The sequence below is a fragment of the Macaca nemestrina genome, chromosome 17, assembly GCF_043159975.1.
Source record: "Macaca nemestrina isolate mMacNem1 chromosome 17, mMacNem.hap1, whole genome shotgun sequence".
NCBI lineage: Eukaryota > Metazoa > Chordata > Mammalia > Primates > Cercopithecidae > Macaca > Macaca nemestrina.
Genome location: NC_092141.1, coordinates 4,064,801 through 4,087,396, shown reverse-complemented (window position 1 = coordinate 4,087,396; position 22,596 = coordinate 4,064,801). Strand labels below are relative to the sequence as shown.

Genomic DNA, 22,596 nt, shown 5'->3' with positions numbered 1-22,596 from the left:
ATTTATTTGTCCATGGGCGAGGCTGGTCTGCAGTCTATTGCCTTCCAGGGGCCAAGAGCTGCTCTGACCGCCCAGGGATTCTCTCTCCAACCCAAGTGCCTCCAGCTGACCTCTGGCTGCTGTCCTCTGGCCCCATCTGCACTGCCCCGCTCTTCCCAAGGGGCCAGGAAGCCCCCAGAAGCTCTGTCATCAACGTGGGTGGTGGCACCCGGCTCACCCTGAGAGCAGCGGCCGTGCAGGGGGCTCGGTTCTGAGCCCCAGCCGGCCCACCATGGCACGGCGGTTCCAGGAGGAGCTGGCCGCCTTCCTCTTTGAGTATGACACCCCCCGCATGGTGCTGGTACGCAACAAGAAGGTGGGCGTTATCTTCCGACTGATCCAGCTGGTGGTCCTGGTCTACGTCATCGGGTGAGTCCGGGCCCCTCCCGCTGCCTGCCTGCCTGCACCAGCCTCTACCCCCGGCCTGTCCTCCAGACTCTGAGATCCCTTGCGTGCCCCTCTTCCTCTCCATCCAGTGGAAGGCCTTCCTGGCAAGCCACTGTGCGGGAATGGAAAATCCTGCCAACTCACCGTGGAGATGGGGACGAGGCCGGCGGGGAAGCCCTGCCCCTGGGCCTTCGGTGGACAGGAGGCAGAGTCTCTGGGTTCCAAGGAGCCAGCTCAGTGTTACGGTTCCTTTGAGTGGTTAGTGGTGTTCAGGGCCAGGGCCCCACCAACCACAGCCACTGAGTCCTCGACCTCTGACCGCCTGACAAACCAGGCTGCCACCGACACAGAGGCCACACCAGGCTGCCACCGACACAGAGGCCACACCCCCTACCTGTCACCCCATATGACAGGTCTGCCACCTTCCCTGCCTAAGCGAGGGACATCCAGGGATGTTTGAGGCCCTTGGAGCAGAGAAACCCTCACATTCTGAATACCTGGTGCCTTAATGTTGGCATGTCAGGCAAAGGACAGAGATGGGTTCTGGTCCCAGGGATGATAGTTCCTTTCTGGGCATCTCTGGACCTGTCCCGCTGGGCCGGGAGTGCAGAATCAGGGGCAGCATGGGACACTCCTGCGGTCTGGTTGTCTCGGGAGCCAAGGCAGGCCTGGCAGAGGCGGGCACACTTGTGAGTGTGCGTATGCAGCTCTGTGCCCATGTGTGTCTGGGTGTGTGTCCCTGGGGCTGGGTGCTCACATGTGGGTACCCTTGTGTGTGCACATGGCTGTGCCCATGTCTGCCCTGGGGCCAAGTGTCTGGGTGGCTAATGTGTGTCCCCTGTGTGTGGTGCATCTTGTCCACTCGTAGTGACTGTGCAGAGGGTTCCTGGAGGGGGCTCAGCCCTGCTGGGGGTCTGGGGGTGCCCAGTAGCCCTTGCCTACCTTTGCCGTGTGATTCTGAGGGCTCTGCCCTCCCCATTTTTACTGTGTTTCCAAACCAGAACTGCTCAATGGAGTCCAGGGCAGGCAGACCCAGGGCCCACACAAGGACCACGGAGTCCTAGTCCCCCTGAAACTTCTGGCATCCAAAAGAGCCCTCCCTCTGTCCCACTAGTCCCCAAAACCTCAGAGCTGTCCAGGTGGGCCCAGGGCCAGGCCCCAGCCTTGGCCTCTCCTCTCTCTTGTTCAGAGACTAATCCGACATCTGCGATGGTGTTCGAGCTTGGGAGGGAAACAGGCCCAGAGGGGGCAGTGGGGTTTCCAGGTCCACAGCAAGTCAGCAGCAAACCCGGGGTTGGAGCTGAGCCCCCCTGACCCCCAGGCCTCTGCTGTGCCTTCTCCTTCCTCACCATCACAGGGGGCTGGGATCCTTTCTACTGGGCACTGATGATGGGATGCCAGGCACAGGACGGGCCAGAAGTCCACCATTAGCGTCACTCCTGACCTTCCCTGGAAGAGAGAGGCTGTCTGCTCAGGCCCAGCCTACCCTTGCTGGAAGACGCTGGGGGAAGATGGTCCTCTCTCTGTCCCTGCATCTCCCTAGTCCTGCTGTCAGATCTGCAGGTGTGAGGGGCACCAGGTCCCTCCTGTGTGTGGGTCACAGGCTGTCAGCGTAGGAGGGACCCTCCCATTCCCAGCCTATGCCCCAAGCTGCTGCCCAGCTGGGAACCTATACCTCCAGGGACGGGGACCTCACTACCGCCCTCCTGCCCGTCTTCCCTCCCCAGACCGTCTAATCAGGTTCCAAATGGATGTGGTCCTTCTCGGTGTCTGTGGGCCTCAGGGCCACAGGGATTTAGCCAGGATCTCACAGCTTAATAAGAGGCTAACCAGGATTTGAACCCACCTGCATGACTCCAAAGTCAGCCTTGATATTCTGGAAAGGAAACATCCTCAGAGAGAGGGCACTGGCCTGCCCACGTCACACAGCAGAGGACGGAAGGAAGGCAGGGTCCCTCATCACCAGCAACCCCGAGGGCTGCAGGCTCAGGCTCCCAGCTCCTGCTCTGGCTGTGGCACCTGCTGTCTCTTGTGCCCTCGTCTGGCCACTGCCCAGTACTGCGCTGACCTCAGCCGGGAACCCACAGCGGCAAACCCAAGTTTGCCCACAGTGCCAGCCTGGACTTGGCCTTGGCATCTCCGGGCTCAGCTTCCTAACCGGCCCATGGGGCACGGGTTGCAGGGAACCCCCCTAAAGTGCACTCCCCTCAGCACTTTGCTGTTTCCTGGGGAGGGCTTTGCTTTCATGTCTGATCCTGTAGGCAGTGCCGGGGGATGGAAAGGAGCATGAGAGACCAGCCAGGCCCCTGCGTCCCAGACACGGGGCAAAGCCTGGGTGGGGGATGGGGGGACACAGAGACAGACCTGGACAGAGGGACAAATGCTGGAGCACAACTCAGACGAAGGGAGGGAGGTTCCGAGACTCAGAGATGGACAGAGTTACTGAGGCTGAACAGAGAGGCTGAGATGCCGAGAACACAGACTCTGAGGCGGAAAACGGAGGCTGTGGTCTCTGCTAGTCGTGCTCCTCCAGGAGATCCCGGGCAAGTGCAGGCAGTGAGTGGGCCTAAGACCAGAAGGCTGAGCTGAGCTGACCCTCTTTCAGATCCAGTTAAGATGGTCTCAGTTAAGGCCGGGTGCAGTGGCTCACGCCTGTAATCCCAGCACTTTGGGAGGCCGAGGCGGGCAGATCCCCTGAGGTTGGAAGTTCGAGACCAGCCTTACCAACATGCAGAAACCCCATCTCTACTAAAAAATACAAAATTAGCCAGGCGTGGTGGCGTGCACCTGTAATCCCAGCTACTGGGGGCGCTGAGGCAGGAGAATCGCTTGAACCCGGGAGGTGGAGGTTGTGGTAAGCCAAGATCACACTTCTGCACTCCAGACTGGGCAACAACAGTGAAACTTGGTCTGCAAAAAAAAAAAAAAAAAAATTAGTCGGGTGTGGTAATGCGCGCCTGTGGTCCCAGCTACTCAGGAGGCTGAGGCAGGAGAATCACTTAAACCCGGGAGGTGGAGTGGAGCTGAGATCACCCCATTGCACTCCAGCATGGGTGACAGAGCGAGGCTCTGTCTCAAAAATAGTAAATAGGCCGGGCGCGGTGGCTCACACCTGTAATCCCAGCACTTTGGGAGGCCGAGGCGGGCGGATCACAAGGTCAGGAGATTGAGACCATCCTGGCTAACACAGTGAAACCCTGTCTCTACTAAAAATACCAAAATTAGCTGGGCATGATGGCGGGCGCCTATAGTCCCAGCTACTCGGGAGGCTGAGGCAGGAGAATGGCGTGAACCCAGGAGGCGGAGTTTGCAGTGAGTGGAGATCGTGCCACTGCACACCAGCCTGGGCGACAGAGCGAGACTCTGTCTCAAAAAATAATAATAATAAAAATAATAATAATAATAATAACAAATAAATAAAATAAAATAAATAAATAAAAAGATGGTCTCAGAGCTCTCCCCAAAGAGGTGATGAGCTCTCTGTCTCTGGCAGTGTACAGGCAATGGGCTGTTATCTGTGGCCCAGCAGGCCATGCTAGGGGCACACTGGGACAAGGAAAGGAGAGGGCTAGTTTTGCTGCAGCATAGAGGAGCTTCCCCAAGGATTTGTGAATGTTGCTCGGGGAGGAAACCTAGGAGGCCTTCCTGGAGGAGGTGTCACACTGATGGAACCAGCCATAAGCAAAGGCCTGGGGGCTGTGGGCTGGGCTGGGCTGGGCTGCTTTCAGCTTTCTCTCCAGTCCCTCTGGGTCTCTTCTCAACTAAGTCCTCACTCATCCCCTGCGCCTCCACACAGACCTCTTGAAATCACATGTTCTGAGATCTCCAAGTGGAGATCAGAGTGCACCAATCAGGGAAAAGGATGGATAGAAGTTATTGCTGGGAGAAACACATCCAGGGACCATTTCTTCAGCATCTTCTCCATGCTTGGTGCTGTGCCAGGGAACAGAGGTGGAACATGGAATGGAGAGAGGGAGAGGGAGGAACTGAGGGTGAATTAGCTAGACTCCTTTGGTTCCCGAAAAGCCCAATCAAACCGGATTTAGAAGGAAGGGTGGGCCGGGTGCGTTGGCTCACACCTGTAATCTCAGCAGTCTGGGAGGCCAAGGTGGTGGATCACTTGAGGTCAGGAGTTCGAGACCAGCCTGGCCAACATGGTGAAAACCCGTCTCTACTAAAAATACAAAAATTAGCTGGGTGTGGTGGCGGACATCTGTAATCTCAGCTACTTGGGAGGCTGAAGCAGAAGAATTGATTGAACCCGGGAGGTGGAGGTTGCAGTGAGCCGAGATTATGCCACTGCAGGCCGGCCCGGGCAACAGAGTGAGACTCCATCTCAAAATAAATAAATAAACAAATAAATGAATACATAAATAAAAGAAAGGGTGGGAGTATTGGGTAGTTTAGGTAACTGAAAAATCAGTGTGGGCTTCAGGCCTGGCTGGATCCTCCAGGATGAAGACATGGGAGGAGTAAGGTTTAGAGGGGAGAGGAGATGAGGAATTCTCACGGGTCCAGTCTTGGTTCTCAAAAGAAACTGTCCAGGACCTGTCTCCCTTTTCTGGCTCTTCTTTCTTCTGTGGAAGCGTCATTCTCAGGCAGGTTCTCTGTCTTCATGGTGGTGACATGGTGACCAGCAGCTCCAAGCCGACATCTCACCAGCTTAGCCACTCCTGAGGCACAAGAGCTGCTCCTTCTCCAGAGCTCCAGCAAAAGTCTCAGGCTCAACTCTTGGACAGGGTCGGGTCCCGTGCCCACCCCAGAACCAATCAATCATTGTGGTCAAGGAAACGGAATGCCCTGATTGGAGGAGGCTGGTTGTGTGTCCACCACTTCCAGGTTCTCCTGTCAGGAAGCAGAGTGTGAACCAAGGTCCTGGGGCCGGAGAAGAATAGAGAGTCACTGGGACTAGGCTGAAGGGGGCATAAAAGGAGCCCAAGGGAGAGGATGTGATAGGGCAAGCAGGGGCGATGGCGAAGGCCTTTGAACACCGCGCTGAGGTGCAGGGATTTCTCCTGCAGGCAGAAGGGAGCCAAAGAAGGATGTCTAGCAGGGGAGGGTCTGGGGCAGGCAGGGTTGAGCGTGAGGACCAGAGGCAGGATGGCTGTGAAGAGGCCGTAGGGATGGGAAGGGAGGACGGGGCTGTACCCAAGGCAGAGGCAGTGAACACGGGTGACAGATGTTGTCACCCTGGCAGGCCTCACGCCTGGGGCGGCCCCTGCTCAGCTTCTACCCATTGTCGCCGCAGCACGTGACACCTAGCACAGCCCAGGGCTTCTGACATCTCAAGAGAAGTGGGAAGTGAGATTTATGCATGAAACAAACTTCTTGGTTTTTAGAGATTGGTGACGTATTCAAAAAAAAAAAAAAAAAGAAAGAAAGAAAAACAGGCCGGGTGCAGTGGTGCATGCCTGAAAACCCAGCACTTTGGGAGACCAAAGTGAGCGGATCACTTGAGCTCAGGGGTCCAAGACCAGCCTGGCCAACACAGTGAGGCCCTGTATCTGAAAAAAAAAAAAAAAAAAAATTAGCTGGGTGTGGTGGTGCGTGCCTGTAGTCAGTCCCAGCTACTCAGGAGGCTGAGATGGGAGGATCACGTGAGCCTGGAAAGTTGAGGCTGCAGTGAGCCGTGACTGCACCAGTGCACTCCAGCCTGAAGGACAGAGTGATGCCCTGTCTCAAAAATAAATAAATAACAATAAAAATAAAATAATTTGGCCAGGTGTGGTGGCTCATGCCTCTAATCCCAGCACTTTGGGAGGCCGAGGCAGGTGGATCATGAGGTCAGGAGATTGAGACCATCTGGTTAACATGGTGAAATCCTGTCTCTACTAAAAATACAAAAAATTAGCCGGGTGTGGTGGCGGGCGCCTGTAGTCCCAGCTACTCTGGAGGCTGAGGCAGGAGAACGGCATGAACCCGGGAGGCGGAGGTTGCAGTGAGCCGAGATCGTGCCACTGTACTTCAGCCTGGGTGGCAGAGCGAGGCTCCGTCTCAAAAAAAAAAAAAATTAAAAACACAAATCGTTGGCCTGAGATTCAGTTCCACATTCAGTTAGTCATTCACCACACAGGTGTTTATCGAGCCCCTATTATGCGCCAAGCACTGTTCCAGACACTAAAAATACAGAAGTGAACAAAACAAACCAAGATCCTGCACTCAAGGAACTTGCCCAGATGCTCCTCGACTTGTCTGCAGGTTGCATGGGGGCCTCAGGATGGGCCCCAGTTCTGAGCCTGGAGTCTGCTCGTTCCCCTCCCCAGGGCTGCTGCTCCCTGACAGCACACGCCCCATCTGGTCAACTCCTGCCTGTGGTCCATGGCCACACCCTGTGTCCCACCAGCCACCTGGCCAGTCCTCCCAACCCACGCCAGAGCTGCCCCCGCACCTGCCCCAGCTCCTCCAATGTCTCAGTCTTCCCACAACCAGCACTCTGGGTCCTTAGATGAAAGCTGAGGGAGGCCAGGAAGGACTAGGGGACCCAACCAATGTGGGCGTGATGGGGAGGGTGGCTGTGAGGGTGCTGCCCAGGTATTGAGCCTGGGTGATAGGGTGAGGACAGAACCATTCTCCATGATGAGGACACAGGGGAACAAGTTCTAAAGGGAGATGGACAGTTCAGGCTGATCCAGTTGAATTTCTGTCTGTTTAGTGGTTAGTACTTGGCATGGAAATAGATCTTGCAGGCCAGACACAGTGGCTCACGCCTGTAATCCCAGCACTTTGGGAGGCCAAGGTGGGTGGATCGCCTGAGGTCAGGAGTTGAAGACCAGCCTGGCCAACATGGTGAAACCCCGTCTCTACTAAAAATACAAAAATTAGCGAGGTGTGGTGGCGTACGCCTGTTATCCCAGCTACTCAGGAGGCTGAGGGAGGAGAATCGCTTGAACCCCGGAGGTAGAGGCTGCAGTGAGCCAAGATCACGCCATTGCACTTCAGCCTGGGAGATAAGAGTGAGACTCTGTCTCAAAAAAAAAAAAAAAAAACAGATACTTTATCAGGACATCATCACATTGTAAGTTGAGGAGCATCTGGACTTAGCGTGGTTTGACTTAGGATTTTTTGACTTTATGGTGGGTTTATTGGGGGTATTAAGAGGCTTTTTGACTCAGGAAGAGTGTATCAGGTCATAGCCCCATCGTAATTCGAGGAGCATCTGTGTAAGACCCTTGGCTGTGAGATTTTTGTTTGTTTTGTTCACTTTCATGTTTGTTTTGTTCAACAGTGTTAGGCACATTAATAGGGGCTGGAAATATATGTGTTTGTTTTTGTTTTTAAGTAGAGACAGGGTGTTGCTATGTTGCCCAGGCTGGTCTCTAACTCTTGGCCTCAGGCGATCCTCCCGCCTCAGCCTCCCAAAGTGCTAGAATTACTGGCTCATGTTTGTTGAATGACTGAATGTGTGGAATTGAATCTCAGGGGAGAGTGTAGTCTGGAGATATAATTCTGGGGACACAGCATGTCTGAGGCAGCTCACTCAGGGAATGGGGGCGGACTGACATTGAAAGAGGAATGTGTGAGGGAGGAACAGAGAACAGTGAAAAAGGAAGGTTTTCATTATATGTGCCCACTGAGTGCTAATTTTTGTATTTTTAGTAGAGACGGGGTTTCACCATGTTGGCCAGGCTGGTCTTCAACTCCTGACCTCAGGCCATCCACCCACCTTGGCCTCCCAAAGTGCTGGGATTACAGGCGTGAGCCACTGTGTCCAGCCTGCGAGATCTATTTCCATGCCAAGTACTAACCACTAAACAGAAGAACTCATAGAGGCCGGGCGCGGTGGCTCACGCCTTTAATCCCAGCACTTTAGGAGGCCGAGGCGGGTAGATCGCCTGAGGTCAGGAGTTTGAGACCAGCCTGAACCCAGGAGGCAGAGGTTGCAATGAGCCGAGATCGCGCCACTGCACTCCAGCCTGGGTAACAGACTGAGACTCCATCTCAATAAAAAAAAAAAAAAGAACTCAAAGAAGCTTCCCTCAAACACTTACCTAGACAATTCCGTCTCCTGAAGCTCAGGCTGTGTATGTGCTAGGGCTTCACTAAGCACTTATTGAGTAAGCAGCGCCTTTGAGGCAGGTGGCCTCACCTCTGTTTTATTGAGAAAACTGAGGCTCAGAGAGGTGCAGTCTCTAACCTGAAGCCACACAGCTGGGAAGCAGCAGGGCTGGCACCTGACCCTCAGCCACTCCACACGTGGCCGCTTCCACGAGAAGGCCATCGGAGAGCCTTGCCGATGACAAGGTAGAAAGCATGGTGAGGGTTATTTCTGGAAGCGGATAGGCTTCCAAAGATGCCTGTGTCTGACATCAGGCCCTCTTGGTTGTCTTCCCAGGGTGGTGACAACAAAGCTCGACCAAGGCATGGCTTTGGAGGATTGGGCTCGGCACCACAGTCATTCTATTATTTTTGTTTGTCTGTCTGTTTTGAGACAACAGAGTCTCACTTTGTTGCCCAGGCTGGAGTGCAGAGCGCGATCTCGGCTCACTGCAAGCTCCGCCTCCCAGGTTCAAGCGAGTCTGTCTCAGCCTCCCGAGTAGCTGGGATTACAGGTGCCCGCCACCACGCCCAGCTAATTTTTGTATTTTTAGTAGAGACGGGGTTTCATCGTGTTGGCCAGGCTGGTCTTGAACTCCTGACCTCGGGTGATCCACCCACCTTGGCCTCCCAAAGTGCTGGGATTACAGGCATGAGCCACCGCGCCCGGCCCATAGTCATTCTATTATCACCAGAGTTGAGGTCATGAATGCCAGATTTGACCGACCTTTCCCTTCGACTCTCAAGACCGGCAGCCCAAGGGCAGACGCAGACGCACGCTGAGTTCATCATTCCCAGCATGTGGGCTCCAGGTGGCTCTGTCTGCCCTCTGTGCTCTGCCTCCTGGGAGACACGTCGAAGCCAGTGCTGCTTAGTGGAGGTGGGATGAGTCCTGGGCTGGGTGCCTCAAGTGTGGGGACACTTGGGACTGCCACTCCTGCAGGCCTCAGCTTCTCTGTTATAAGTTGGTCTTGGGTAAAGATAGAAATGTTGCTAACCCGTTGGGGCTGGGGGTGCCAAGAGGGAGGCCTGTCCCATAGAAGGGTTCAGGACATGGAGAAGCTCCCCCTCTCCCCTGCACCAGCTCCTTCTGGCTTGGACACAGAACCAGAGGCCCTCCTGGAGGAAGGGGCCCAAGGAGGGCGGGCGGGGATGGACGATGCCCTCGCTCTCCCGGATGGGGCTGGAGACAGCAGGACAGACTCAGGACGCTGAGGATCAGGGACCTTTGTCATGCCTCACCTGTTGCTCTCTGGGACCTGCAGGGGGCAGCAGTGACCAAGCTTAGGCTTCGGGAGCATGTGGCTTGGCTCCAGTTCCAAGGTGAAAGGGGGCTTGGAGAAGAGGTGGGTGGACCGTGAGAAGAAAGAAAAGGACATTGGTGGGTGGCCTTCCTGGGGCCTGCAGCGGGGAGACAGGAGACTCTGGGACTAAGAGGCCTGGAGGGTTCTGTTACCAGAGACCTGGGGGAAGGAGAAGAGAGTCCATTACTTTGAGCTCCCGTTGGACAGGTGAGCTTGGGGTAGGATAAGGAGTGGGGGGAGATGACATATCTGGCCACAGGTGCACTCACAGATTTGCCCTGGAGGTATACAGCCACACACCTCATATCCCAACACACACACACACACACGCACACACACACGCGCATACACACACACACATGCATACACACACACACGCATACACACACATACACACACATGCATACACACACATGCATACACACACACACATACATATGCATACACACACACACGCGCACGCACGCACACACACACACACTACCCTGAATCTCCACGAAGAGTCTTTCCTCGAGGAAGGGGCCACAGCCTGGAGAGGAGTGTTATCCAGGACTATTCCATTTGCAAGCAACAGAAACCAAATCCAAGGGTTTAAATAAAGGAAGGACATTTATTGGTTTACGTAACTGAAAAGTCCAGAGGTAGATTTTTCAACTGTGCTTCAGGTATGGCTGAATCCAGGTGCTCAAAGAGCCTCGTCAGGATTCTGCCCCTCTCTATCTCCTGGCCTGGCTTTCCTCTAGGTGAGCTTCATTGTCAGGATTGCTCTCTTCAGAAGGCGGCAAAGATGACTACCATAGTTTTCGTCTAGCAGCCGCCCTGCTTAGCCACTCGGTAGACAGGATGTTTCTTTCCTGGCAATTCCCAGAAAAGTCCTGGCCTCGTTGCTGAAACTCCCCAGGTCATGTGTGTGTCCTTAGACCCGTCACTGTTACTAGGGGGATGGAACATTGATTGGCAAGCCTTGGTCATCTGCCCAACTCCTGGGGCTAAGAGGAAGGTTAGCCACATGGAAACTCCCAGAATGGAAGTGGAGAACCCAAAGGAACAGGACTGCTCAACGCTGGGAAGGCAAGGCCAGAATTTCCCAAGAAAGCTGGAAAACCTCCCGACTGAGCCACTCCCACAGTGCCCCGACCGAGGGGCTGGACACTGCAAGCCCTGGAGAGGACCACTTCCCTGCTCTGTTTTCCCCGCTGTCTCCCAGGGGGTCCCAGTATGGCTGGATCATAATAACAACTAATGTCTATACTGCATTTATTCTGTGCCATTCCCATTCTGAGTGTTTCTACACGTATGAACTCACTCATTTGATCACTACAAGAGATACCATTGTTGGCCGGGCGCGGTGGCTCATGCCTGTAATCCCAGCACTTTGAGAGGCCGAGGCGGGCGGATCACAAGGTCAAGAGATTGAGACCATCCTGGCCAACATGGTGAAACCCCATCTCAAAATACAAAAAATTAGCTGGGTACGGTGGCGTATGCCTGTAATCCCAGCTACTCAGGAGGCTGAGACAGGAGAATCACTTGAACCCGGGAGAGGGAGGTTGCAGTGAGCTGAGATCACACCATTGAACTCCAGCCTGGGTGACAGAGCGAGACTCTGTCTTAAAAAAATAAAATAAAATAAAATAAAATAAAATAAAATAAAATAAAATAAAGAAGTACCGTCGTTATTCCCATTTTACAGATGAGGAAACTGAGGCACAGGGGGATTGAATAACTTACCCTAAATCCCACAGTAAGTAGTGGACCTGGGATTTAGACCCAGACTGTTAGGCATTGAAGAGTATATTCTCAGGCTTCGTGCTCTGCTGGGACCTCTGGAAGGAGAGGCACCCTGGGAAGGATTGGGGTCTGAGAGGCTTGGCCTCCAGCACCCAGCAAACTCTGTTCTTGGAAAAGGATTGGAAAGAGTATTTGAATTAGCATTTTTCTTTCTTTCTCTCTCTCTTTCTTTTTTTTTTTTTTTAAACAGAGTTTTGCTCTTGTTGCCCAGGCTGGAGTGCAATGGTGCAATCTCAGCTCACCGCAACCTCCGGCTCCTGGGTTCAAGCGATTCTCCTGCCTCAGCCTCCCAAGTAGCTGGGATTACAGGCGCCCGACACCAGGCCAAGCTACTTTTTGTATTTTTAGTAGAGACAGGGTTTCACCATGTTGGCCAAGCTGGTCTCAAACTTCTGACCTCAGGGGATCCACCCACCTCGACCTCCCAAAGTGCTGGGATGACATGCCCGGCCAGAATTAGCATTTCCATAGCGAAAGCACCGTGGCACTTCAGGACCAGGCCAGCAGGGGGAGGCACAGGAGGTTGTCCTGCCTTTAGCCCAAGCCAGGTGCTTTAGGAGCAGATGGTGGTTCAGAGGCACAACTGGGGAGGGCACGGGAAAGGATGTGACGGGTCCAGCTGGTGCCAGAACCACAGCTCCCCCTCCGTCCCCCGCTCTGTCCCCTACCCGCACAGGTGGGTGTTCCTCTACGAGAAGGGCTACCAGACCTCGAGCGGCCTCATCAGCAGTGTGTCTGTGAAACTCAAGGGCCTGGCCGTGACCCAGCTCCCTGGCCTCGGCCCCCAGGTCTGGGACGTGGCTGACTACGTCTTCCCAGCCCAGGTGAGCTGACTCAGGGCTGCGCCTTCCCCTCACAGGGCCTGTCTCAGAGCTGGGTGGGACCAGCCCAGCTCCTCTTTCTCTCTGGACCTCTGCCGGGCAGAGGCAGCCCTGGTGATATCACCCCATGTGGGTGGCAGGGGGTGTGGTGGCTGCTGCGTGTCCTGTGGGCTCTAGGGTCCTGCTGGGGCAGCGTTGGGGCCCTTGAGGCTGTTCTCCCAGCCCAACCTGCCCTCCCCCTGCCCCTCTTCTAGGGGGACAATTCCTTCGTGGTCATGACCAATTTCATCGTGACCCCAAAGCAGACTCAAGGCTACTGTGCAGAGGTGAGAACTTCTGCCCGACAGCCCCGTCCTCGGACTCACGGGGGAAAATGACCTGCAGACAGTCTCCATGGGCACTGAGAGGATGCCAGAGAGCCTTCCTGCAGGGGCCACGGTGGTGCAAACTCGGGCATATATTCACACACAGTAACTGTCAACCCTTGCAGAGCTAAGCCTTCCCGCCCAGCATACCAGGCAGGGTGCCGAGACTGTGCCCACCCCCACCGCCCAGCTGACATTGACAGTGGGCGGCTGGGCATGAGCCCGGCGGGGGGGGGCTCGGCAGAGCAGTGTTGGGGGGAAACGGGGGAAGGAGGCTGTGAGCAGGTGTCACTCCAGAAAGGTCTGAGACTCTGCCCCACGCTCTCCCTAGGGTCCTGGGGGCGGGAGGGGCTCTTCTCAGGACCCCACCCAAGGGGCCTGTGGCCAGCAGCTTTCGCCTCCCCCAGCACCCAGAAGGGGGCATATGCAAGGATGACAGTGGCTGTACCCCTGGGAAGGCCAAGAGGAAGGCCCAAGGTAAGGGGTCAGCCTCCTCCTGTCCCTCCACAGTGCCCCGGCTGCAGGCCCTGGCGTCCTGCAGGCCCAGCTTGGTGCTGACCTGCCTCTCCCCACACCGCTGAGGCGGGTTCCGGGAGGGACTCCCTCCAGCCCTCTCTCCTCCCCGCCCAGGCTTGGCCTGCCCGTCCCGGACCCAGCCACGTGTCTGTCCTCGGCTCCTTTGCTCGAGTGGCCCGTCACTGGGGGCTCCTGGGGAAGGGGCCTGGGGCAGCCTCCTCTACACCCCAGTTTAGTGCAGGCACCCAGGGGTTTCCCTCTGGCTCCAGGCATCCGCACGGGCAAGTGTGTGGCCTTCAACGACACCTTGAAGACGTGTGAGATCTTTGGCTGGTGCCCGGTGGAGGTGGATGATGACATCCCGCGGTAACAGTCTGACCTTCCAGGGAGCTAAGAACAGGGTCCCAGGCCAGACAGAGGGGGGCCTGGGTCTAGAAAGGATCTTGACCCCTTTTTCTGACCCCACCGTCACCCCATCCGCACAACCTAGGCCAAAGACTCCCCTGGGTCCCGGCCACCTTAGAGCACACCCACCCCTCCGCCGGCCCAGGGCTGCAGGCGGGTCCCGGAGGCTCGGCCCACCCCCTGCTATGCCAAGCTCTGTGTGGGACACACAGGGGGCCTCCTGGGGAGGGGCGGTGAGTGAGTGTGGTGTCCTCCAGCCCTGCCCTTCTTCGAGAGGCCGAGAACTTCACTCTTTTCATCAAGAACAGCATCAGCTTCCCACGCTTCAAGGTCAACAGGTGCGTGAGAAACTAGGGCAGAAATGCAGGTGGCTGGCCAAGGCTGCTCCGGGAGCTCTCCACAGTCTCTGTCTCCCTCCATCTCCATTCCTGCTGGCATGGAAGGAATCAAAGGGGCATTGCGGAGCCTGTGAGGGGTCCCCAGGCTTTGGGGCGTGGCGCGCACCCTCCCGGATGACACAGCTGCTGTCAACACCTTCCACCCCCATAGGCGCAACTTGGTGGAAGAGGTGAATGCTGCTTACATGAAGACCTGCCTCTATCACAAGACCCTGCACCCCCTGTGCCCAGTCTTCCAGCTTGGCTACGTGGTGCAAGAGTCAGGCCAGAACTTCAGCAGCCTGGCTGAGAAGGTATGGGGCATGGTGCCAGGCAGGCGGGGAGGGCTGGGCCGCAGGATCCTGATAACGGCATTTTAGGCCCAGTGCATCCTCCCAAGTCTCCGTGGTGAGGGCTGAGTATATTATGGGTCTGTCCCCTGATACTGGGGCCCCCTGAAGGTCAGATCCATGTCTTCAGCGGGTCCTGGCATGGAACTGGCACAAAGGAGGTGTCCAGAATGAACGGATGTGGGCAAACCTTGTCATCTGGATGTTTGTTGATGTCCTGCTTAAAAAAAAAAAAAAAAAAAAAAAAACTAGATAAAAGCAGCTTGGTCAGGTACGGTGGGTCATGCCTATAATACCCAGAGAGGCGGGTGGATCACTTGAGGCCAGGAATTCGAGACCAGTCTGGCCAACATGGTGAAACCTCCTTCTCTACCAAATATACAAAAATCTCTACTAAAAATACAAAAATTAGCTGGGCATGGTGACGCATGCCTGTAATCCCAGCTACTAGGGAGGCTGAGGCAGGAGAATCACTTGAACCCGGGAGGCGGAGGTTGCAGTGAGCCAAGATTGCGCCACTGCACTCCAGCCTGGGCAATGGAGCAAGACTCCATCTCCAAAAGCAAAAAAAAACAAAAACAAAAATTGGCCGGGCGCAGTGGCTCGCAGTGGCTCACGCCTGTAATCCCAGCACTTTGGGAGGCCAAGGTGGGCGGATCACCTGAGGTCAGGAGTTCGAGACCAGCCTGACCAATATGGTGAAACCCCATCTCTACTAAAATACAAAAAAAAAAAAAAAAAAAAAAAAGCCAGGTGTGTGATGGCGGGCACCTGTAATCCCAGCTACTTGGGAGACTGAGGCACAAGGATCACTTGAACCCTGGAAGTGGAGGTTATAGTGAGCCAAGATGGTGCCACTGCACTCCAGCCTGGGCAACAACATGAGATTCTGTCTCAAAAAATAATTAATGGCCTGGCGTGGTGGCTCACGCCTGTAATCCTAGCACTTTGGGAGGCCAAGGTGGGCAGATCACCTGAGGTCAGGAGTTCGAGACCAGCCTGACCAACATGGTAAAATCCCATCTCTACTAAAAATACAAAAAAATTAGCCAGGCGTTGTGGCATGTGCCTATAATCCCAGCTACTCTGGAGTCTGAGACAGGAGAATCGCTTAAACCTGGGAGACAGAGGTTGCAGTGAGCTGAGATTGTGCCACTGCACTCCAGCCTGGGTGACAGAGCAAGACTCTGTCCAAAAAAAAAAAAAAAATACAAAAAGTATCTGGGTGTGGTGGCAGGCACCTGTAATCCCAGCTACTCAGGAGGCTGATGCAGGAGAGTCGCTTGAACCCAGGAGGTGGAGGTTGCAGTGAGTCGAGATCACGCCACTGCACTGTAGCCTGGGCGACAGAGCGACTCCATCTCAAAAAACAAACAAACAAAAAAAAGCAGCTTGAATCCTATAGCCTATGGCCCTGAGAAATCCTGTGCCCTGGGATCCTCACAGTCACCTGGGATTCCGGAGAAGCGGTCCCTACGAGCACAGAACTATCTGACTGGGTTCAAATCCCAGCTCTGCCCCAAATGAGCCGTATGAACTCAGACAAGTCTCTTCACTTCAGTGGGTCTGAGTTTTTGGACCCACCAAGCGGGGAGCAATAATGGTGCCAGTCTCGTGGAGTCGTCCCGAGGGTCAAGTGAGTTGACGCGGTGTGCCTGGCGTGCCTCGCTGCCTGGCACGTGGGAAGTCTATACACCTGTCAGCACGTGTTCCTTATTAGTCCTGCTCTCGCAGTTGCCTATTCAGGAACTAAATCAATCCCTTTTCTGTGATGTTACCAAAATAACCCACTCACGACACATTTGTCTGTCTACAAGGGAGGTCAGCAAACTTTTCTTTCGAGGGCCAGAGAGGAACTATTTTCAGCTTTGCCGGCAATATGGGCTCTGTGCCAACTACCCAAGTCTGCTGTGGAAGGGCAAGGGCAGCCACAGACAAGATGCGAACAATGAACCTGGCCATGATCCGGCCCATGGGCCTCAGGTTCCTGACCCCTGGAGGGGGTTCACACCAGAGCAACACATGTGCTGAATGTTAGACCTCCCTGTTCTAAAAACCTCTCTGCCATCAGGGCCGGGCGTGGTGGCTCACGCCTGTAATCTCAGCACTTTGGGAGACCGAGGCGGGCAGATCATGAGGTCAGGAGATTGAGACCATCCCGGCTAACACAGTGAAACCCCATCTCTACTTAAAATACAAAAAATTAGCCGGGCGTGATGGCGTGTGCCTTTAATCCCAGCTACTCAGGAGGCTGAGGCAGGAGAGTCGCTTGAACCTGGGAGGCAGAGGTTGCAGTGAGCTGAGATCGCACTACTACACTCCAGCCTGGGCGACAGAGAAAGACTCTGTCTCAAAAAAAGGGAAGGAAGGAAGGAAGGAAGGAAGGAAGGAAGGAAGGAAGGAAGGAAGGAAGGACGGAAGGAAGGAAGGAAGGAAGGAAGGAAGGAAGGAAGGAAGGAAGGAAGGAAGGAAGGAAGGAAGGAAGGAAGGAAGGAAGGAAGGACTCCCTGCCATCTTCAGCTGGGAACTTCTCAGTACTAGGCTCCTGCCAAGTTGCCCAGCTCCCTGCCCTCTTCTCTGACTACCTTCCAGCTCTTCTGTTGCTCAGCCCATCTCCACCTGTTACTTGCCTTGCCCAGAGGAGCTTCGCTTTCTCAAATGTTTTCTTCTCAGTCCACATCTTTACAGATTCCATCTTTAATTAATGCAGTAACTGCTTGCCTCCCACACTGTGACCTGTGCCGGGAACTCAGGAGTTGGTGATGAATGAGACAGATAGCTTCGTCCTCCTGGAGCTCAGTCTTGGAGGAGATGGGTTAATACATAATCACACTAGGCCGGGCGCAGTGGCTCAAGCCTGTAATCCCAGCACTTTGGGAGGCCGAGGCGGGTGGATCACGAGGTCAGGAGATGGAGACTATCCTGGCTAACATGGTGAAACCCCGTCTCTACTAAAAATACAAAAAACTAGCTGGACGTGGTGGCGGGCGCCTGTAGTCTCAGCTACTTGGGAGGCTGAGGCGGGAGAAAGGCGTGAACCCAGGAGGCGGAGCTTGCAGTGAGCCGAGATCACGCCACTGCACTCCAGCCTGGGAGACACAGCGAGACTCCGTCTCAAAAAAAACAAAAAAACAAAAAAACAAAAAAAACATAATCACACTAAACAAACTTATGATTATAAAGCGAGAAATGTTCCCAAAGGAAACACATAGAGTGAAACAGAAGGGAATAACAAGGACATAGCTGGGCTACAAGAGCAGGGCAAAAATAAATAAATAATTAATAAATAAATACAAATGAAATGATCAGAGAGCTGGAGTGTGGAGGGTAATGGGAAGGAAGGCCAGTGAGGGTGGCAGGACCTCTACCCCAAAACAGCTTCTCAGTATCTTTTCTTAAATAAAAAATGTTCAGTTTTTTTTTTTTTTTTAATTGTTGTTGTTGTTGATTTTTTTGAGACAGAGTTTTGCTTTGTTGCCCAGGCTGGAGTGCAACGGCATGATCTTGGCTCATAACAACCTCTGCCTCTCGGGTTCAAGCAATTCTCCTGCCTCAGCCTTCCAAGTAGCTGGGATTACACGTGCCCGACACCATGCCCAGCTAATTTTTGTATTTTTTAGTAGAGACAGGTTTCACCATGTTGGTCAGGTTGATCTCAAACTTCTGATCTCAAGTGATCTGCCCACCTCAGCCTCCCAAAGTGCTGGCATTACAGGCGCGAGCCACTGCGCCCGGCTCCAAAATGTTCTGTTCTTGAAAGAGTGCTGGTGCCAGCTCTGAGATGGGGTTTTTGCTTGTTTTTGTCTTTGAGACGGAGTCTGGCTCTGTTGCCCAGGCTAGAGTGCAGTGACACATCTTGGCTCACTGCAACCTCCGCCTCTCAGGTTCAAGTGATTGTCCTAACTCAGCCTCCCAAGTAGCTGGGATTACAGGCGTGAACCAACACACCTGGCTAATTTTTGTATTTTTAGTAGAGACAGGTTTTCACTATATGAACCAGACTGGTCTTGAATTCCTGGCCTCAGATGATCCACCTGCCTCGGCCTCCCAAAGTGCTGAGATTACAGGTGTGAGCCACCGTGCCGGGCTGAGATGGGGGTTTTTGATCCCGAAATCCCAGATCTTAACTACGTGTGCCCTTGGCAGGGCGGAGTGGTTGGCATCACCATCGACTGGCACTGTGACCTGGACTGGCACGTACGACACTGCAAACCCATCTATGAGTTCCATGGGCTGTACGAGGAGAAAAATCTCTCCCCAGGCTTCAACTTCAGGTATCTGCCAGGCCCCCAGCAGCACGTTCTTCCTTGTGGTCCTGCGGGCTTTTCCACTCCCAGAACCCTGCAGGCCTGAGAAAGTGTCCCCAGCGGGCAGCAGAGGGTCCTGGGCAGCTCCCATTCCGCCTGGGTGGCCATGCAGGAAGCCAGCAGGGAGCAAGATATTGAAGTCTCAGATCCCCTGTCCCTGGGTCTCAGACCCCTCGAGGCCCACCAGCCAGGACTAGCTGGGGAAACTGCTGACATTGGGAGCTGGAGCAATGGCTGCGCACAGCACCCACACCTGTAATCAAGGTATCTTGGGAGGCTGAGGTGGGAGGATTGCTTTGAGACCAGGAATCTGAGGCTGCAGTGAGTTGTGATAATACTACTGCACTCCAGCCTGGGTGACAGAATGAGACCCCATCTCTTAGAAACAAACAAACAAAAAGGAGTTGGGGCTGGGCACGGTGGCTCACACCTGTAATCCCAGCATGTTGGGAGGCCAAGGCAGGCAGATCACGAGGTCAGGAGATCGAGACCATCCTGGCCAATATGGTGAAACCCCGTCTCTACTAAAAGTACAAAAATTAGCTGGGCGTGGTGGCACGTGCCTATAGTCCCAGATACTCGGGAGGCTGAGGCAGGAGAATCACTTGAACCCGGGAGGCAGAGGTTGCGGTGAGCCGAGATCTTGCCACTGCACTCCATTCAGCCTGGTGACAGCGCGAGACTCCGTCTCACAATAAATAAATAAATAAAAATAAAAAAGGAGTTGGGGCAAGAGTTGAGTACAGCTTTGCTAGAATGAGGCCTGGGATCCTGCCCGGGTTTGGGGATGGGGCTGTATTCAGAGACCACTAAAGCTCCTGCATCCCTGATGCGCTAAGGACCCCAGACCCAAGACAGTCCCCTGCATCACCCTCCTGCCGTCTGATCCCTTCCCCAAGGTTTGCCAGGCACTTTGTGGAGAACGGGACCAACCACCGTCACCTCTTCAAGGTGTTTGGGATTCGCTTTGACATCCTGGTGGACGGCAAGGTGAGTGTCCAGCATGAGGGTGGTGGCAGCTGAGACGCATTCTCAGCTCCTGTGAGTACCTCTGGGCATCTACAGTTATAGACGACCGGAGATTGGGTGGGTTCACTCAGCAGTTTTACTTATAATAACAGATGGGGCGTGGGGCATGTCCAGGGCAGGGCTTTGCAACCTGTGGCCATGCCTCCCCCACAGTCTCCCTGGGCCCAGGGAGGCAGAGCCAAGGTCAAAACCCAAGTCTACTGACCCGCAGCTGGTGGCCCATGTAGAGTCAGAGGGGGCACAGTTCACAGCCGAAGGTGGGAAGTCCCCTTGTCCCAGGTCCGGCCTTTTCCAGCTGGGCCCCTTCCAACGGTTAACCCTTCTCTCCCTGGGTCCTGCCACCAGGCTGGGAAGTTTGACATCATCCCCACGATGACCACCATCGGCTCTGGAATTGGCATCTTTGGGGTGGTAAGCGCTGGGGTCACCGGGTCACCATGCTGGGGTCGGCCCCTCCTCTTCCACAACTCAGTAGCAGCAGCACGTGCCTCACCCTGAAACTTGACCCTACCGGTCTCTCATGTTTGAGCCAGCGGCTGCCCACCCCACCACCCATGGTAGATCTAAAAAAACCAAGGCCCAGAGCTGGGGCAGGACAGAGTTGGGGTGGAACCATCTTGGTCCCCTGAGGGTCCTGCAGGGCCTCATCCACCCTCCAGGAAACTGGCCTCCAGTGAGGTCGGATCCAGCCGGGGCCACACCGCCAGGGACTGAGGTGGGATGTGGAGGGCCCTGTACCCGCCCCGGATTCCCACGCTGTCTCCATGCCCTGCCCTGACCCCAGGCCACAGTTCTCTGTGACCTGCTGCTGCTCCACATCCTGCCCAAGAGACACTACTACAAGCAAAAGAAGTTCAAGTACGCTGAGGACATGGGGCCAGGGGCGGTAAGAGAAGCCCCTGCACCAGGCCCTCCAAAGACCTCTGGCGCGTGTGTCGGTGTTGGGGTGGGGGTTGTGGGCAGCTGCTTCCCCAGCGCTGACTTGTATCCCGCAACCCTTGCCCCACACACACAGGATGAGCGTGACCTCGCAGCCACCGGCTCCACCCTGGGCCTGCAGGAGAACATGAGGACATCCTGATGGTCAGCCCGGGACTCCTGACTGGATGCAGCGTGAGGCTCCAGCCTGGGGCCCTGGTGGGTCCCAGCCAGGGCAGAGGGGCCTCCCCAGGAAGTCTCCTACCCTCTCAGCCAGGCAGATAGCAGTTTGCCAGAAGCTCAGGGTGCATACTAGGAGAGACCTGTGCAAATCTGAGCTCTGGCTCCAACTCCACACCCCCTAGTGGAGCCCTACCCCAGCCTCAGCCGCTCCTGGTGGGGAAGGGCTGGGGCTGGGCAGGGCCCTCCCACACACCTGTACCCTAGCTTTGTGCTTCTCTCTCTGGACCCTCATTATCCAACCCGCTGCCTCCATTTCTCTAGATCTGGGTTCTCCAATGTGGCAGTCAGTAACCATAGGTGACTAAATTAAACTAAAATAAAATCAAATGAAACACAAAATTCAGTTCCTCAGTTGAACTAGCCACATTTCAACTGCTCAGTAGACACACGTGGCTAGTGGCTGCCATACTGGACAGCTCAGGGCATTTTCACCATCGAAGAAAGTTCTATTAGACAGCCCTGCTTGAGTCCTGTTTCTTCCTGGCCTTGGGGTTCCCTGGGGAACTCACTGACAATGCAAGCTCCTGGGCCCACCGCAGACCTCCTGAACCAAAGGCTCCAGGGCTGGCCATATGATCCGCGTGGATGGCAAACTCCCTAGGCCATTCTGGGACCGAAGTTTAAGAAGTGCTGTCCTGGAACTTTCTAACTCTTAAGCTCCTGAGAAGGAGTCAGACTCAGCCCTGAGCCTGCACTGCCTGGCGGGCGCAGATACTGAACAGGTCTCAAACACCTTCAGTGTGTGTGTTGTGTGCTCACATGCCACTCGGTGTCTCCTGCACACAACCCAGTGTACACACCACCCACGTGCACACAACGTCCTTCCACACTGTATGTGAACAGCCTGGGCCCTGCAAACACAACCATCTGCACACACCTACACCCCCAAGCACACACACATGGTCCGTGCCATGTCACCTCCATAGGGAAAGGCTTCTCTCCAAGCGTGCCAGGCCAGGACAGCCCTCCTAGCCATGAATCCTTACTCAGCTACCTCGGGTTGGGGTGGGAGCCCCAGCCAAATCCTGGGCTCCCTGCCTGTGGCTCGGCCCCAGCTCCCAAGACCTGCCTGGCTGTGTCTGAACAGAAGGTCTGGGAGAAGCAAGGGGTGGAGTACAATAAAGGAAATGAGGACAAACCTCTGCTGTCCATGCTTTTTTCCCAGACCTCTCTGAAACACAGTGTGCTCGTCTGTGAAATGTGGGACTGAGCTGGGCAATCTCTGAGATCCCTCTTGATCGGCTGGTGGGGACCAGTGAGCCGACTCATACACCCTGAGCCCAGCAGGGTCAGCTCTGGGTGGAGAGGTCAGCTCACCTCTGTCCATGGGCTGCCATCTTGGCACAGCCCTGAACATTGGCACTCTTCCCAACCCTCCACGGCTGTGAGAGGCCTGGCAGTGGGACAAGTAGAGAACCCCAGGGTGGCCTCGTGAAACAGTGGGGAGGAAGGGGCTGGCTGTGCCAGGAGGGAGATCTGGGGGAATCCCAAAGAGGGGAGAAGGGTCTTGACCGAGACTGTGTGGAGGGCCCTACTGTGGGCATGACTTCAGGCCTGGACTTATAGCCAGGTAGGATCTCTGGGCAGCATTCCCCACCCAGTCACCATGCTCGGTCTAGACCAGTGCCGCCCAGTAGAACACTCTGGAATGATGGAAACATTCTTTATGCTGTCCAATAGGGTACCCAAAAGCTACAGGTGGCCTGGGTG

General features: G+C 55.0%; 1 protein-coding gene across 2 annotated transcripts; it reads left to right on the top strand.

Moving 5' to 3' along the window:
• Window positions 1-22,024, top strand: LOC105472053 (purinergic receptor P2X 1). 2 transcript variants are annotated; one of them, XM_011724982.3, is made up of 12 exons: window positions 1-408; window positions 12,232-12,379; window positions 12,631-12,702; window positions 13,149-13,218; window positions 13,527-13,623; window positions 13,920-14,000; window positions 14,212-14,353; window positions 18,536-18,663; window positions 19,596-19,686; window positions 20,071-20,136; window positions 20,510-20,611; window positions 20,741-22,024. In XM_011724982.3, the coding sequence occupies exons 1-12, from the start codon at window positions 272-274 to the stop codon at window positions 20,804-20,806; spliced, it is 1,200 nt and encodes a 399-aa protein (XP_011723284.1). In that variant the 5' UTR covers window positions 1-271; the 3' UTR covers window positions 20,807-22,024. The 2 variants fall into 2 exon arrangements, with proteins under 2 accessions (XP_011723284.1, XP_011723288.1); XM_011724986.2 differs by having other exon boundaries at window positions 13,971-14,000; window positions 20,741-22,015.
• Window positions 22,025-22,596: the final 572 nt, after the last annotated feature.